General features: G+C 49.6%; 1 protein-coding gene across 2 annotated transcripts in view; it reads left to right on the plus strand.

Moving 5' to 3' along the window:
- The first annotated feature begins 2,001 nt into the window (after window positions 1–2,001).
- Window positions 2,002–18,568, plus strand: part of LOC119973154 (protein SSUH2 homolog) — a 95,407-nt gene continuing 78,840 nt past the window's right edge. Inside the window, exon 1 of one of the 2 annotated variants that reach the window (XM_038810771.1) lies at window positions 2,002–2,333. In XM_038810771.1, the coding sequence (XP_038666699.1) occupies window positions 2,318–2,333 (16 nt within the window). In that variant the 5' untranslated portion in view covers window positions 2,002–2,317. Of the gene's footprint in view, window positions 2,334–13,194; window positions 13,282–18,568 lie in introns of those variants that run through there. The other variant, XM_038810772.1, reaches the window with a different exon arrangement.

The raw sequence follows: 18,568 nt of genomic DNA on the forward strand, positions 1-18,568 counted from the left end.
CATTGTACGTAACTGTCGATTCATCAGCAGTTGAGCTGGTGACAAACCTGTTGCTCATGGTGTAGCTCTGTAGCTGAGTAGAGCTAAAAATTAGAATTGGAATAGTTGGATCGCTTCCTGAATCCAATGATTTCTTTAACAATTGTTTTGCTCAGTGAACCCCTTTTTCAGCTTTCCCATTCGACTGTGGATGTAATGGGCTTGACGCAATGTGTTGAAAATTATATTTTTCTGAAAATTCTGCCCAATCCCAGCTGTCAAAACATGGACCGTTATCTGTCGTGACAGTAAATGGTATCCCATGTCTGGCAAATATTTCTTTGGTTGCTTTTATGGCCGCTTTCCAACTAGAATTGGGCAATTTGATCACCTCATGTTAGTTAGAGAAGTAATCTATGGTTAGTAAATAATCTCTACCATGAAAGTAGAATAGATCGATGCCAACCTTTGACCCTGGAGTCTTGACTAGTTGTTGCACCGTCAATTTTTCTTTTTGTTGCTGTGACTGGTTTCGTTGACATGTTTCACATTCGGCCACAAGGTTAGTCATGCCTGCATTAATGCCTGGCCAATAAACTGAGTATCAAGCTCTTCTTTTACACTTTTCCAACCCTAGATGGCCTTCATGCATCTTACCGAGGATTATGTTCCTTAATGAAGTCGGAATGACTATCCAGTCTAATCAGAAATCCACTGATGCTGCTCAGATTGGCTCGATCGTTCCTATAGCTCGAGCAACTACCTTTAAGCCAACCATCTCTCATTTAACACATCACATGCTGTAATGTGTCACCCTTAGTTGTTTCTTCTTTTATTAATTTCATATTTTCATCCGACACAGGTAGATTTTCTTCCATAAAGGTTCAGTTAGGGCGCTCGAGAGTTACAAGTTAGCTAGGAAGGACCTAAAGAGAGAGCAAAGAAGAGCTAGGAGGGGACATGAGAAGTCTTTGGCAGGTAGGATCAAGGATAACCCTAAAGCTTTCTATAGGTATGTCAGGAATAAAAGAATGACTAGGGTAAGAGTAGGGCCAGTCAAGGACAGTAGTGGGAAGTTGTGTGTGGAGTCCGAGGAGATAGGAGAGGTGCTAAATGAATATTTTTCATCAGTATTCACACAGGAGAAAGACAATGTTGTCGAGGAGAATACTGAGATACAGGCTACTCGATTAGAAGGACTTGAGGTTCATAAGGAGGAGGTGTTAGCAATTCTGGAAAGTGTGAAAATAGATAAGTTCCCTAGGCCGGATGGGATTTATCCTAGGATTCTCTGGAAAGCTAGGGAGGAGATTGCTGAGCCTTTGGCTTCAATCTTTATGTTGTCATTGTCTTCAGGAATAGTGCCAGAAGACTGGAGGATAGCAAATGTTGTCCCCTTGTTCAAGAAGGGGAGTAGAGGCAACCCCGGTACCTATAGACCAGTGAGCCTTACTTCTGTGTGGGCAAAGTCTTGGAAAGGTTTGTAAGAGATAGGATTTATAATAATCTAGAAAGGAATAATAGTCAACACGGTTTTGTGAAGGGTAGGTCGTGCCTCACAAACCTTATTGAGTTCTTTGTGACCAAACAGGTGGACGAGGCTAAAGCAGTTGATGTGGTGTATATGGATTTCAGTAAAGCGTTTGATAAGTTTCCCCATGGTAGGCTATTGCAGAAAATATGGAGGCATGGGATTGTTTTATTTCATCAGCACAAGTCCTGAGGTTCATGGTGAATACTGGGTGAGTTGCCATAGAGAGTGTAAGGACATGGGATGGTCGGTGAGGGACATGGGTTGACATTCAACTGGTTTTGGGGGCTATAAACGACCATCAGGGATGAATAGAAACTCATAGGTTGTCATAGGAGGCTATCAATGTGGTGAGAGCCGTATTTTGTTTTATCACTTTTGTTTAAAAGCTGGGTCTAACTCCAGGGTCAGTGAGGTGGAACTTTCAGACAGTATGCCTCTGCACTGGGCAACACCTGTGGCAATCTCTGCATTCATACTGGGGGCAGTGGGCCCAACTCGTGTTAACACCTGGCCCCCGGAATGAAAGTCAACACTGTCTCCTGAATTAGATTTGAGGTGCCAGGGATTTCCCTGACTGTGCTTCCGACTCAGAAGCAAACATTCAGACCGTTATCTTCATGTTTTCTTTAAATACAAGTGGGTGCTTTTGATGAAGTCCCGCCTCTTTACGATATTTTCTCTTGTGCTGAAGAGGGAGTTGTTGAGTCACTACTCTGCTGAACCACATCAGCTTACTTTGAGTTCCTGATAGTTCCTTTAAGCGACGATCATTGTTTTCGACATTAATCTTTGAGCTGGTGAATCATGGATCCTCAACAATGTAAGTTAACTGCAGTTTATACTTGTGATCACTGTTTTTTTGCAGTGGAAAAGCATGTGTTATAGTTAGTTCTGTGTGATCTACAGGGCCGCTTTCACTTGTATGTTCCCAAAAAAATATCCCACACAGCCCCCAGTATCAAGGCTGTCAGGCCACACAACAGGCTTCTCAGGATATGAGTGGTCAGATTACTGCATGGATACAGCAAATGTTTTCAAAGAAACAAGGTTCTTAATGTGCATCACACACAGGGAGAGGTTAGAATTAACAACTCTCTTGGGTTTGAAGCATATCTTTTGTTTTAGAAGGACTGCCTCAGTTCCCAGTAAGCAACTGTAGTAAGACAACGAACTGTGTTTTGAATTCCCCAGTTCTGGTACGTCAATGTGGACTTGAATACCCTGGGTTGTGTTGGAAAGATTTTAATTTCTGGGCCTCATTTGCAACTTGCTGCCTGAAAGGGTGCCTAAGAATTGGCAAAGGTTTTCAAACTCAGATCCTGGAACCCCAGTGGCTCCACAAAGGAGCTCTGATGAAGAGTCACCCAGACTCGAAACAAGCTGTTACTCCCCACAGATGTTGTCAGAAAGACTGAGATATTCCAGCATTTGTCAGCTGGTACAGGAATTGTTGCAAATGTCGAAAACACAGTGGCCAACTAACAACAATTGATAATAATTAGATAATCTGTTCTTTTGTCATGTTGATTGAGGGATAAGCATTATAGAATCATAGAATTTACAGCTCAGAAGGAGGCCATTCGGCCCATCGAGTCTGCACCGGACCTTGGAATGAGCACCCTACTTAAGCCCATGCCTCCACTCTATCCCCGTAACCCAGTAACCCCACTCATCCTTTTGGACACTAAAGGGCAATTTAGCATGGCCAATCCTCCTAACCTGCACATCTTTGGACTGTGGAAGGAAACCAGAGCACCCGGAAGAAATCCACGCAGACACAGGGAGAAAGTGCAAACTCCGCACAGTCACTCGAGGCTGGAATTGAACCCGGGACCCTGGATCTGGCCAGGATACTGGGGAAAACTCCCTCTGTTGTTAACTCCCTTGAAATTATGTCATTGGATCTTTGTCTTTGGAGCAGGTAGTTGGGACCTTGGTTTAATGTCCCATCCAAAGACAGCATCTCTGACAGCGCAGCACTCCCTCAGTACTGCACTGGAGAGGACCTTGATCTTTGAACCCCAGCGTGAGACATAGAACATAGAACAGTACAGCACAGAACAGCCCCTTCGGCCCTCAATGTTGTGCCGAGCCATGATCACCCTACTCAAACCCACGGATCCACCCTATACCCGTAACCCAACAACCCCCCCTTAACCTTACTTTTTAGGACACTACGGGCAATTTAGCATGGCCAATCCACCTAACCCGCACATCTTTGGACTGTGGGAGGAAACCGGAGCACCCGGAGGAAACCCACGCACACATGGGGAGGACGTGCAGACTCCACACAGACAGTGACCCAGCCGGGAATCGAACCTGGGACCCTGGAGCTGTGAAGCATTTATGCTAACCACCATGCTACCGTGCTGCCCTAAACTTCAACCTAAACATTGTGACTCAGAGGCGAGGATGTCTTTAGGGCCGTTACCATCAGCTTTCTGCATTTTCTGAATCAATTAAAATCATCTAGGCTACTGTATTACAGTTCTTCAGAAATGATTTTGTGTTAACATCTCTGTTTCCATTTGGACAACTGGCACTGGGGTAAATGGGCCGAATGGGCTACTCCTGTGCTGAAACTCATTCCATGTTTTAAATTTCTGTCTTCAACAAGTCTGGTGGAGCTCATCCGACTTCCACCTACTTTTGTAATTTTTGGAGGAGGGGGGGGATTCATAAGGACCCTGTCAACACTTTGTAAGTCTTATGCATAGAAAGGTTGACAGCCACTGTTACTGATTCAGAGAATAAAGTAAGGTTTATGAGATTCGTTGACACAAAGAAAGGGGAAGGTGGTCACATTTGCCACCGTTCTGCTTTTTCCTTCCCTCACAGTAAATAGTTTACCAAATGTTTTGTTTCGTCCTTTGGCTATCATGCCTTTTCATAAAGGTTCTCCTTTGAAAATATTACCTTGTTCATGGGTTGTGGGCATCAGTGGCTGGGCCAACATTTGTTGCCCATCCCTAATTGCCCCTGAACTGAGTGGCTTGCTAGGCCATTTCAGAGAGAAGCTGTGGGTCTGGAGTCACATGTAGGTCAGGCCGGGTAAGGACGGCCAATTTCCTACCCTTAACGCCATTCTTGAACCAGATGAGTTTTTACTACGGTCAATTCTTGGTCACGATCACTGAGATTGGCAATTTTGTTTTCTTCCCCGATCCTAGATTTATTAATTGAATTCTAATCCCACCATGCCATGGCGGGATTTGTACCCTAGTTCCCAGAAATTAGCCTGGGCCTCTGGATTATTTGCCTAGGAACATTACCACTACACTACTGGTCCCTCATCGGCTACAACAGGCCGACCTTTCAACTCGCCCTAATTTGGAAGGCAACACTCTCCTGTTTGTATTGTTTGGTACATTCTTTATTTTGCAAGTGCATTTGAGTTGAAATGAAGATTTTCTGCCAAGGCCTGAGCGGCCAGGGCCTAAAGCAGAATAACCTTGATTCACAGCGTCAATTCTTAGCTCTGTTCTCACCCTCATCAAATGCGAGAAGATTTAGGCCATGTTAATGACTCAATCAAATCCAGAACAAGAAAGCGTGGTCTTGAAATGAGAGCTGTCTATATACAAATGAAATCAGGAAGCATTTTTTCACACCAGGCGTAGTAAAAATCTGAAACACCCTCAAAGCTGCCCCAATGGGCAATGGACAATATGTCAGTTGAAATTTACAGATTTGTGGTTAGATTAGGGTATTCGCGGATATGAAACAAAGGTGGGTACTTGGAACAGATAGGTCAAAACTGAATTGAGTGGAAGAGCAGGCTCGACGGGCTGAATGGCCATTTGCTGTTCCTTATGTTAATTGCGTTAAGCGAGGAATAAAGGGAGACTGAAGGAGGGAGATGCCGGGCAGGATTATCTGGCCGCCCGAGTTCAATGGACTTTTCCATTGCCCGTGTCTCGCCCGTGGCAATCTTGCGGTGGGTGGGGCGGAAGAATCCAGCCAACAGTGTGAGGGAGAGAGATAGGGTATGAGAGAGAGAGGTAGAGAGTGAGGGAGATAGGTAGAGTGTGAGGGAGAGAGATAGAGTGTGAGGGACAGAGGTGTGAGGGAGATAGGTAGAGTGTCAGGGAGAGAGATAGAGTATGAGGGAGAGAGGTATGAGGGAGAGAGGTGTGAGGGAGAGAGATAGAGTATGAGGGAGAGAGGTATGAGGGAGAGAGGTGTGAGGGAGAGAGATAGAGTGTGAGAAAGAGAGGTGTGAGGGAGAGAGGTACAGTGTGAGAGAGAGAGATAGAGTATGAGGGAGAGAGGTACAGTGTGAGAGAGAGAGATAGAGTATGAGGGACATAGATACAGTGTGAGAGAGAGGTAGAGTGTGAGGAAGAGAGGTAGAGTGTGAGGAAGAGAGGTAGAGTGTGAGGGAGAGAGATAGAGTATGAGGGAGAGAGGTATGAGGGAGAGAGGTAGAGTGTGAGGGAGAGAGGTAGAGAGTGAGGGAGAGAGGTAGAGTGTGAGGGAGAGAGGTAGAGTGTGAGAGAGAGAGGTAGAGAGTGAGGGAGAGAGGTAGAGTGTGAGAGAGAGAGGTAGAGAGTGAGGGAGAGAGACGCAGTGTGAGGGAGAGAGGTAGAGTGTGAGGGAGACGGGTAGCGTGTGAGGGAGATAGGTAAAATGTGAGGGAGAAAGATAGAGTATGAAGGAGGTAGAGTGTGAATGAGAGAGATTCAGTGTGAGGGGGAGAGGTAGAGAGTGAGGGAGAGAGGTAGAGAGTGAGGGAGAGAGGTATGAGGGAGAGAGGTAGAGTGTGAGGGAGAGAGGTAGAGTGTGAGAGAGAGAGGTAGAGAGTGAGGGAGAGAGGTAGAGTGTGAGGGAGAGAGGTAGAGTGTGAGAGAGAGAGGTAGAGAGTGAGGGAGAGAGGTAGAGTGTGAGAGAGAGAGGTAGAGAGTGAGGGAGAGAGACGCAGTGTGAGGGAGAGAGGTAGAGTGTGAGGGAGACGGGTAGAGTGTGAGGGAGATAGGTAAAATGTGAGGGAGAAAGATAGAGTATGAAGGAGGTAGAGTGTGAATGAGAGAGATTCAGTGTGAGGGGGAGAGGTAGAGAGTGAGGGAGAGAGGTAGAGAGTGAGGGAGAGAGATAAAGAGTGAGGGAGAGAGATTCAGTGTGAGGGAGAGAGGTAGAGAGTGAGGGAGAGAGGTAGAGTGTGAGGGGGAGAGGTAGAGTGTGAGAGAGAGAGGTAGAGAGTGAGGGAGAGAGACAGTGTGAGGGAGAGAGGTAGAGTGTGAGGGAGACGGGTAGAGTGTGAGGGAGATAGGTACAATGTGAGGGAGAAAGATAGAGTATGAGGGAGGTAGTGTGAGGGAGAGAGGTCGAGTGTGAGGGAGAGAGGTAGAGTGTGAGGGAGAGAGGTAGTGTGAGTGAAAGAGATTCAGTGTGAGGGGGAGAGGTAGAGAGTGAGGGAGAGAGGTAGGGTGTGAGGGAGGGAGGTATGGTGTGAGGGAGAGAGGCAGAGTGTGAATGAGAGAGATTCAGTGCGAGGGGGAGAGGTAGAGAGTGAGGGAGAGAGATAGAGAGTGAGGGAGAGAGGTAGAGTGAGGGAGAGAGGTAGAGAGTGAGGGAGAGAGATTCAGTGTGAGGGAGAGAGGTAGAGAGTGAGGGAGAGAGGTAGAGAGTGAGAGAGAGAGGTAGAGTGTGAGGGAGAGAGGTAGAGAGTGAGGGAGAGAGGTAGAGAGTGAGGGAGAGAGATTCAGTGTGAGGGAGAGATGTAGAGAGTGAGGGAGAGAGGTAGAGAGTGAGGGAGAGAGATTGATTGTGAGGGAGAGAGGTAGAGAGTGAGGGAGAGAGGTAGAGAGTGAGGGAGAGAGGTAGAATGTGAGGGGGAGAGGTAGAGTGTGAGGGAGACGGGTAGAGTGTGAGGGAGATAGGTACAATGTGAGGGAGAAAGATAGAGTATGAGGGAGGTAGAGTGTGAGGGAGAGAGGTCGAGTGTGAGGGAGAGAGGTAGAGTGTGAGGGCGAGAGGTAGAGTGTGAGTGAAAGAGATTCAGTGTGAGGGGGAGAGGTAGAGAGTGAGGGAGAGAGGTAGGGTGTGAGGGAGGGAGGTATGGTGTGAGGGAGAGAGGCAGAGTGTGAATGAGAGAGATTCAGTGCGAGGGGAAGAGGTAGAGAGTGAGGGAGAGAGGTAGAGTGTGAGGGAGAGAGATAGAGAGTGAGGGAGAGAGGTAGAGAGTGAGGGAGAGAGGTAAAGAGTGAGGGAGAGAGATTCAGTGTGAGGGAGAGAGGTAGAGAGTGAGGGAGAGAGGTAGAGAGTGAGGGAGAGAGGTAGAGTGTGAGGGAGAGAGGTAGAGAGTGAGGGAGAGAGGTAGAGAGTGAGGGAGAGAGATTCAGTGTGAGGGAGAGATGTGGAGAGTGAGAGAGAGAGATAGAGAGTGAGGGAGAGAGATTGATTGTGAGGGAGAGAGGTAGAGAGTGAGGGAGAGAGGTAGAGAGTGAGGGAGACAGGTAGAGAGTGAGGGAGAGAGGTAGAGAGTGAGGGAGAGAGGTAGAGTGTGAGGGAGTGAGGTGCAGTGTGAGGGAGAGAGATACCATTGAACTATGATTCACTATGGCACCTTCTCGCACTGGTTTTGTTTCCAATGAATTGCATAAGTTTCATTTCCAATGAAATGAAACCCAAGCAATCCCCAGTAAAACATAAAGTACTGCCTCGTGGGCTTCCAAGCCCTTATATGTCATCAATGATCTGTTTCACAATATCATGCATATCTCTAATTTCCAGCAGTAGATAAAATTTAGTGAATTCGGTGTATTTGGATGTTTGAAAGGGATTCATTAAGGTGCCACAGATTTGGATGTATGGGGTGTGAGACTATGGGCTGGATTCTCCATTGCCAGATGCCAAAATCGTAATCAGGGACCAGTTGGAGAATCGATTCCGACACGGGAGACAGGGCCGGCACCGGTTTCCGATTCTCTGCGCTGGTTTAGCACACAGGGCTAAATCGCTGGCTTTTAAAGTAGACCAAGGCAGGCCAGCAGCACGGTTCAATTTCCGTACCGGCCTCCCCGAACAGGCGCCGGAATGTGGCGACTAGGGGCTTTTCACAGTAACTTAATTGAAGCCTACTCGTGACAATAAGCGATTTTCTTTTTTTCCAAACCGTCGGCATCATGACAAGCACTGCGCACGTTCGCAATGCCATTGGTGCCTGATCGGCTGGCCCACCCGCTGTCATAATATACACACAGGTATATGATGGTGTGCAGACAGGCAGTGGTTGACACACAGGATGACCAATCAACACACAGAACACAGCAGCCAATCACCAGACAGGACACGACCACTATAAAGCCAGAGGGCACTAGTTTTCCCGCTGTCTCGGGATCCAGCCTCTGAGACAGTCAGAGCCCGTGAGCAACAACACGAACATACACCATGTGGTAGTAAGATAGTCTGGTCAGGTTAGCCTCAGGTCTCCAGTCAAGTCAGCATAGTGTCAACATGTATTATAGTTAAGTGTTCAATAAAATCGAGTTGCATTTCTTCAAGTGTTGGAAGCCTGTCTCTCTCACTACTGCAGCAAATGCAGTCCTCGTAGACCCAGCTTACGCATTACATCACCGGCGATGCTGTGCCTCCGATGGACCGATTTCCTGACAGCGCGGGTCACGTGTGGTCTGAGCCAGCATGCCAGCTGCAGACTGTCTCCAGCACCGCCATACGTAGCCAGGATCTGTGCCGCTGGCCGGGGGTGGCATCAGTCAGGGCTGGGGCCTGGTGCAGGGTGACCGGGAGATGGCCAGGGGATGGGCTGTGGGGTAGTGGTCGGCGGGTTAGGTTTAGCGCACGACCAGCGCCATGTTGTATGGCGCGACCAGTGCAGGTCATCAGCCATGCGCATGTGTGGCCTGGGACCCGGCCATTCGTCGTCCATTTTTGGCATCAGCGGCAGGTGTTTTAGTCGATGCCGATGCTAGCCCCTCACCGGTACCGGAATCGGTGAGGGATCGGCACCGAATTTCCTGTCATGAAAGTCGACACATTCTATATATTCTTATGGACTGAGGATTCAATAATGGACAGGAAACAGAGAGTAGGAATAATTGACCTGGATTTTATGTTGGGGGAGGGCTCCCCACATCCAGCACAAATTAGCCGGCTCACCCTACTGCATTGTTGCAAATGTTGTTAATATTGATTAAGGTGTTGGCGTCATGCAAAGGCACAAGATTTGGGAGCAATGATAACGTCACCTCTTCTATTCTCGCCGGCCCGGTTATCCACAAGTCCGGTGGTGGTGGAGGCTCTGAGAATCTGGGGGTAATGGAGGAGATATAAGAGAGCGGAGGGAGCATCGGTTTGGACCCCGATTTATAATAGTCATCGGTTTGTATTGGGTAGGCTGGATGGTGGGTTCCGGAGATGGCAAAGGGCAGGAATTAGGATGGGAGATCTATTTATAGATGGGAGCTTCCCCAGCTTGTAAGCCTTGGAGGATAAATTTGAATTGCCAGCAGGGAACGGGTTTAGGTATTTGCAGGTGCACAACTTCCTGAGAATACAGGTGCCGGCCTTTCCGCTGCTGCTGCTACGGGGTATTCAGGATAGAGTAGTTTCCAGTACCTGTGTGGGAGAGGGGAAGGTATTGGATATTTACCAGGAGCTTTCGGAGGCGGAGAAAACTCCGGTGGAGAAGCTTAAGGACAAATGGGAGGACGAGCTCGAAGGGGTGATAGAGGCGGGTCTATGGGCGGATGCCCTAAGCAGAGTTAATACCTCCTCATCAAGCACCAGGCTTAGCCTGATACAATTTAGGGTAGTCCACTGGGCACACATGACAGTGGCTAGGATGAGTACGTTTTTCGGGGTTGAGGATAGGTGTGCGAGGTGCGGGGGAAGCCCAGCAAATCATGTCCACATGTTTTGGGCATGCCTGAAGCTGAGAGGGTTTTGGCAGGATTTTGCTCAGGCAATGTCTACGGTGCTAAAAACACGGGTGGTGCTGAGTCCGGAGGTAGCGATCTTTGGAATGTCGGAAGATCCGGGAGTTCAGGGGGCGAAAGAGCCTGACGTCTTGGCCTTTGCCTCCCTGGAGATGGATCTTGTTGATGTGGAGGGAATCGAAGCCCCCAAGTGTAGAGACCTGGGTTAGTGACATGGCTGGGTTTCTCAGTCTCGAGAAGATAAATTTTCCCTTAAGAGGGTCAATGGTCGGGTTCACCCAGAGGTGGCAGCCGTTCGTCGACTTTCTTGGGGAAAATTAAAATGTCAGCAGATGCAGTATTCCAAGGGGGGGTGGGGGGGGGGGGGCTGGATTGTTGTTTTATGGTTCGGTCTGTGAAGATTGGGATGGGGGTGGAAATGTCTATTATACCATGTTTATGTCACTGTTATTGATATTATTATAAAAATTTTCAAGTACCTTAATAAAAAAATATTTTTAAAAAATATTGATGAATGAAGTAGGGGACATTTCAGGGGATGCAAAGTGAGAAATCTACCCCAGCATATATACACGCTGACACATGGCAGAGTGGGAACTTCTCTACCTGTTTAAACTGGCTTGCAATCTATGTGACTTTTCTCTTGACAATAAATATCCTTACTACTGGTAACTGATTAGGCCAGTCAGCTGTTGCTTCAGTCGCCAAGAGAATCACTGAGTGCGATGTTGCGACTCACATCAGGAGAAATTTCTTCACTCAAAGGGTTTGTGATCTTCTGGGCCCGCTGAATTCAACCACTCACGGCAGAGCGGGCAAACCATGCAAAAGCTCATGGACACTGGCAGGCCAGGAAGATTCCGTCTGCAGCCAATGGCTCGCCGCATCCGCCACGGGTTTGTGGCTGGAAAATCCAAGACCATCATCTGGGTTCCTTAGAGGACTGAGTGAACCTGACACCATGTGGTCTCCTCTACATTTGGAAAACCAAACGTTTGTGGAACATCTCCGTTCTGGCCGCAATCGGAATTGAGCTTCCGGTAGCCCATCATTTCAATTCGACACCTTGCTCTCACGCTGCCAATTCAGTCCTTGGCCTACAGCACTATTCCGATGAGGCTCAATGTAAAAGCTTCAGGAAGAGAGCGCTCCATTTTTTGATCAGGCACTCTATATTGTTCCAGACTCAACATTGAGTTCATCAATTTCAGAGCCCTAAAGTCTGTTGTTCACCTCACATTCTCCAAGCGAGTCATGTGTTGTTTTCTCTGAAGCAGAGAAGACTGAGGGCTGACCTGATCAAGGTGTACATGATTATGAAGGGCATGGATAGGGTGGATAGGGAGCAGCTGTTCACCTTAGTCGCAGAGTCAGTTACGAGGGGACACAAGTTCAAGGTGAGGGGCAGGAGGTTTAGGGGGAATGTGAGGAAAATCTTCGAATGCACTGCCTGGAGGGTGGTAGAGGCAGGTTGCCTCACATCCTTTAAAAAGTACCCGGATGAGCACTTGGCACGTCATAACATTCAAGTGCTGGCAAATGGGATTGGGGAAGACAGGTGTTTGTCACGTGTCGATGCAGATTCGATGGGCCAGAGGGTCTCTTCTGCAATGTGTGATTCTGTTCCCGTTTTTTTTTGTTTTGCTTTACATAGAACATAGAACATAGAACAGTACAGCACAGAACAGGCCCTTCGGCCCTTGATGTTGTGCCGAGCTTTTCCCGAAACCAATATCAAGCTATCCCACTCCCTGTCATTGTGATGTGCTCCATGTCTCTATCCAATAACTGCTTGAAAGTTCCTAAAGTGTCCGACTCCACTATCACAGCAGGCATTCCATTCCACACCCTAACCACTCTCTGAGTTAAGTTAGCGTCTCTGTGGGCACATCTTTTGTTTCTTTTTCTTGCCCCAACTTGATTTATTTTGGCATTGGAGGGCTAACTATTCTGTCATTCAATTTCCCCTGTCTTCCACCCGCCTCTTGCTCAAAACCAATTTTATCTCTAACTTTTCTTACTTCTGATGAAAGATCACAGACCTGAAATCCACCACTGCGTCCCATCCCTGCCCCCAGCGCACACCACAAAAGTATCGCGGATCTCCCCCACTACTGCTATATTATCAGGGGCTCTCTCCCCCACCCCCCACCACCCCCACCCTCGCACATTTACTGGGGGCTCTCCATCCACCCCAACGCACAATTATCGGGAGCTCTCCCCCCCTCCCCCCACACAACCACCGCGGCAGTATTGCTGCCACTCCCTTCCCACCTCAGTGCCCTCTGCCCCCGTCACAGCAAGCTCCCCCCCTTAATGGCCGTTCCCCTGTCACTATCAAGTCCCACCTACAAATGTTTTGGTGCTCTCCACGTTTCTCCCCCCCCCCCCCCCTCACCTTCCACCACACATGTTGGGGAAAGCCCCACCCCCAATTGAAATCCTCAGAGGGCCCATGTCTGGCACAGGTTGGCACAAGCTGGCACTGCCAGATTTGCACTGCCAGGCAGCTGCCAACCAGGGAAGTGCACAAACATGCCCCTCTTCCCCCTGTGGGATAGCGGCCTTGGCACCCCCAGCGAGAATCCCTCATCTGTCTTCCATCTTCCTAAAGCTGTTGTGAAAGTCCGTGATGTTTGTATATTCAGTAATCATGTGAAGTGTCGGCCCTTTAATGATATGTCAATCCAAATATATGTAAATATATTCAGCATCACCGGTGAGGGTCAGAGACCATTGGAAAAGGAGATCATGCCTGCGAGAACCTCGATTCCTGAACCTTGTGAGATTCTGCACCTGTGTCGCCATTAACACTGACACAGAATCGCCCCATTAACTCTTGTCTCTCTCTCTCTGCACAGATGCAGCCAGGTCTGTTGATTTTGTTCTTGTACTTTAAGATTTTAATGCAAGCAACAGGCTGCGGGATTCTCCGTCGCTGGAATCTTCCGCTTTCACACCCATACCCGCGGGATTCCTTATGGCGTGAGCAGGCGGGAACCCCATTGGCTGGCCGGCGGAATGGAGGATCCTGCTGCCATGCCGGAACAGGGGGCTGGTGGGACAGAGAGCCCCACCCAGGGTTACTGCTGTATCCCAACTTAATGGCTGGAACTAACTGTTCCTCGCACATTCCTCCAGCAATATGCGAGACAAATATCCTTTTAACAATAGCATAAGGAGATCCCCTATTGGGCCCCAAATGAACAGGAAATGATACAGCGAGGCAGCTGAGAAAGTAATGGTTATGATGCGCTACGTCTGAGCATGTGAGTAAAAAGCAAAATCACCCACTGATCCACCCTTTCCTGATCACCACCCACAATAACAAATATGCAACAATGGAGGTCCAATCAGAATTCGGTTGTGATATTACTTCATGGTCAAACAATATCTGGCCTAAGCTCAAAAGATAAACAAGGACACCTGATCACGGTGTCCGGGATCATCAGATCCTGCAGAAATGTGACCCAGTGAGTACTTGCTTCGTGGATGAAATTGGGACAACTTTTTAAATATAACAAGTGATAATGGACTTTACAGCATCAAAATCGTCAACAGCTGAAAATCCACTTGTCTGATAAAGATATTCTTATACAGGAACAAAGGGGCTGTGATAATGGGACACCCATAGTAGAGCCTTCTCCGTAAAGGGACACTGACAGTGGAAGTCTGTCTGTAAAGGGACACAGAATGGTAGAACCCTCTCTGTAAAGGGACTCTGTGTAAATACACACTGAGAGTGGGACTCACTGTGTCAACGCACACTATTGTGACACTTCTCTGGAAAGATCTCTAAGTGTGAGAGCGAGCGGGAATTGCTGCGGCTTCGTGACACTCGGCCCAGCGACGCTAGCCATGCTATTCATCATTAATTGGTCTACTTCACAGGGCCCCACGGGCTTCACGCCGCAAAAGAAGGCTCGCCAGCTGATTCACCGGCTCTGCACTCGCCAGCAACCCCCCCCCCCCCCACGCCCCCGCCCCGTGAACAAGGTTGAGCACCATTTAAGCTGCACTTGCTCAGCCAACCCCAGCCAGCTTGCAACAATGGCACCAAGAAGAGCAGCCCCAAAATTCAGCCACTGTCATGTGCACCCGGTGGACTACCTTGAATTGTACCAGGCTAAGCCTGGCACATTATGAGGATGTATTAACTCTGCTTAGGGCATCCGCCAACAGACCCGCCTCTATCTATCCTCCTAGCTCATCTTCCCACTTGCCCTTAATTAAATGAAATGAAAATTGCTTATTGTCACGAGTAGGCTTCAATAAATTTACGGTGAAAAGCCCCTAGTCGCCACATTCCGGGGCCTGTCCGGGGAGGCTGGTACGGGAATCGAACCGTGCTGCTAGCCTGCTTGGTCTGCTTTCAAAGCCAGTGATTTAGCCCAGTGAGCTAAATCAGCTCCCATCTATAAATAGATCCCCCATCCTTCCAATTACTGCCCTTTGCCATCTCCGGAACCCACCATCCAGCCTACCCGGTACAAACCGATGATTATTATAAATCGGGGTCCAAACTGATGCTCCCTCCACTCTCGTATATCTCCTCCACTGCCCCCAGATTATCAGAGCCGTCACCACCACCGGACCTGTGGAGTATCGGGCCGGCGAGAACAGGAGAGGTGCCATTATCGGTGCTCCCAAACTTGTGTTTTTACATGACGCTGCCTCCATCCGCTCCCACACCGACCCCTCTCCCACTACTCACTTCCTGATCATGGCTATATTAGCCGCCCAGTAGTAATTGCAAAAGTTCGGCAGCACCAACCCACCCTCCCCCCGACTGCGCTCCAGCAACACTTTCTTCACTCGCGGGGTTTTACTCGCCCACACAAAGCCCAAAATAATCTTATTCACCCGCTTGAAAAAGGCCCTCAGGATGAAGATGGGGAGGCACTGAAAGACAAACAGAAATCTGCGGAGGGCCGTCATTTTCACGGTCTGCACCCTCCCCGCCAGTGATAGCAGGAGCATGTCCTATCTCTTAAAGTCCCCTTCCATTTGTTCTACCAGCCGGGATAGGTTTAACTTGTGCAGTGCCTCCCATTCCCGGGCCACCTGGATTCCCAGATATTGAAAGCTCTTCCCTACCATTCTTTTTTTTTAGCAGACAATTTTATTGAGGTATTTTTGGCGTTGTAAACAGTAACAATATACATTAGTGTGCAGATACCAATTACAAAAAACATAGTGCAAATAACAGTTCCTCTCTCGCAAATAGACCCACCTATTCTTCCCCCCTATTCTACACTATTCTACCCCCCTCCCGCCCTCCGCCCCCACTGATGATTAGTTCCCCGGGAAGAAGTCGATGAATGGCTGCCACCTCCGGGTGAACCCCGATAGTGATCCTTGTAAGGCGAACTTGATTTTTTCCAGGCCGAGAAAGTTTGCCATGTCCGACTGCCATATTTTGGTCTTTGGGGGCTTTGAGTCCCTCCAAGCCAACAGTATCTGTCGCCGGGCTATCAGGGAAGCAAAGACCATAACGTCGGCTTCTATCCCCTCCTGGACTCCCGGGTCTTCCGACATCCCAAAAATCGCCACCTCTGGACTCATCACCATCCTTGTGTTCAGTACCCCGGATATGACGTCCGCAAATCCCTGCCAGTATCCCCTGAATTTTGAACACGCCCAGAACATGTGGACATGGTTCGCTGGTCCTCCCCGCACATCTCGCACACTTGTCCTCCAGCCCAAAGAATTTGCTCATCCGGGCCACCGTCATGTGGGCCCGGTGAACCACTTTGAACTGAATCAGGCCGAGCCGGGCACATGTTGCGGTTGCATTTACCCTCCTCAGAGCGTCTGCCCATACGCCTCCCTCCAACTCCCCACCAAGCTCCTCCTCCCACTTGAGTTTCAGTACCTCGGTCCCTGTGTCCTCCGCTCCCATAAGCTCCTTATAAATATCTGAGACTCTCCCCTCTTCTACCTCACCCCTGGAAACTACCCTGTCCTGGATCCCCCTTGGTGGAAGGCGTGGAAAGGACGGGACCTGTCTACGTACGAAATCCCGCACCTGCAAGTACCGAAAGTCATTCCCCCTCGCCAGCCCGAACTTCTCCTCCAGCGCCCTCATGTTCGTAAAGCTCCCTTCCAGGAACAAGTTGCCCATCCTTCCCATCTCTGCCCTCCGCCACGCTCGAAACCTGCCATCCATCTTCCCCGGGACAAATCAGTGGTTGTCGCATATTGGGGACCAGACCAACGCTCCCACTTCCCCCGCATGCCTCCTCCATTGGCCCCAAATCCGCAAAGCTGCCACCACTATGGGGCTGGTGGAGTACCTGGCCGGCGGAAACGGCAGGGGAGCCGTGACCAGGGCTGACAAGCTGGTGCCCCTGCACGAAGCAGCCTCCACCCGCTCCCAAACTGACCCCGTACCCACCATCCATTTCCTTATCATGGCTATGTTAGCCGCCCAGTAGTAGTTGCTGAGGTTCGGCAACGCCAGCCCCCCCTTACTACGGTTCCGTTCCAGCATTCCCCTCTTTACCCCAAAAGACTTCCCCGCCCAAACAAATCCCAGGATGATTTTACTGATTCTTTTAAAGAAGGACCGCTGAATGAAGAAAGGGAGGCACTAAAAAATAAACAGGAATCTCGGGAGGATCGTCATCTTCACCGTCTGTACTCTCCCCGTTAGTGACAGCGGGAATGCATCCCATCTCCGAAACTCGCTCCTCATTTGCTCCACCAGCCTGCACAAGTTCAATTTATTCATCTTACCCCAGTCGCGCGCCACTTGTATCCCTAGATACCTAAAACTTTCCCCAACCAGCCTAAATGGTAGCTCCCTCAGCCTATTCTCCTGACCCCCTCGCCTGCATCACAAACATCTCGCTTTTTGCCGTGTTCAACTTGTAGCCCGAAAACCGGCCAAATTCCCCTAGGATTTCCATAATCCCGTCCATCCCTGCCGCTGGATCTGACACATACAAAGCAGTCATCCGCGTAGAGCGAGACCTTGTGTTCTATTCCCCCCCTGACCATTCCCTTCCATCCCCTTGCCGCTCTCAGAGCAATTGCCAGCGGTTCTATGGCCAACGCAAACAGCAGCAGAGAGAGGGGGCATCCCTGTCTTGTCCCGCGGTGTAGTCTAAAATACTCAGATGTCGTCCTGTTCACCCTTACACTAGCCTCCGGGGCCTGATATAGCAGTTCAACCCAGTCCACAAAGCCTTCTCCAAATCCAAACCGTCCCAGCACCTCCCATAAATAGTCCCACTCCACCCGGTCAAAAGCCTTTTCGGCATCCATTGCCACCACTACCTCCACCTCTCTGCCCTCCGGGGGCATCATAATCACATTGAGTAGCCTTCTTAGATTGGCTACCAGCTGCCTGCCCTTAATAAACCTCGTTTGGTCCTCCACAATCACGTCCTGTACGCCGTCTTCGATTCTGGACGCCAGGATCTTGGCCAGCAGTTTAGCATCTACATTAATCAGGGAGATTGGCCTATAGGAACCACAAACCTCGGGATCCTTATCCCGTTTTAATATCAGTGAGATGGTGGCTTGCGACATCGTCGGGGGTAGCACCCCATTGTCCCTCGCCTCGTTAAAAACCCTAACCAGCACCGGCCCCAGTATACCCGCAAACTTTTTGTAGAACTCCACTGGATATCCGTCCGGCCCCGGGGCTTTACCCGACTGCATGGCCTTCAGGCCCCCCATTACTTCTTCAGCTCTAATCGTGGGCCCCAGCCCCTCTACCATCCCCCTGCCCACCTTTGGGAAGGTCAGCCCATCTAAGAAGCGCCTCATCCCCTCCGGCCCCGTGGGAGGTTCTGAGGTATACAGCTTACTGTAAAAGTCCCTGAATACCCTGTTCAATCCTGCCTGGTCTCCCACCCGGTTCCCTGCCCCGTCCACTACCGTCCCTATCTCCCTGGCCGCCTCCCTCTTCCTAAGTTGCTGTGCAAGCATTCTGCTGGCTTTCTCCCCATACTCATACACCGCGCCCCTGGCCTTTCTGAGTTGCTCTACGGCCTTCCCAGTGGACAGCGCTCCCAGCTCTGCCTGCAGTCTCCGTCGTTCCCTAAGTAGCTCTGCCCTCGGGGAGTCCGCATATTCCCTATCCGTCCGTATCCTCTCCTGCACCAGTCTGTCCATCTCTGCCCTATCCGTTCTGTCCTTATGGGCTCGG

This window comes from Scyliorhinus canicula, chromosome 11 (assembly GCF_902713615.1).
Source record: "Scyliorhinus canicula chromosome 11, sScyCan1.1, whole genome shotgun sequence".
Lineage (NCBI taxonomy): Eukaryota > Metazoa > Chordata > Chondrichthyes > Carcharhiniformes > Scyliorhinidae > Scyliorhinus > Scyliorhinus canicula.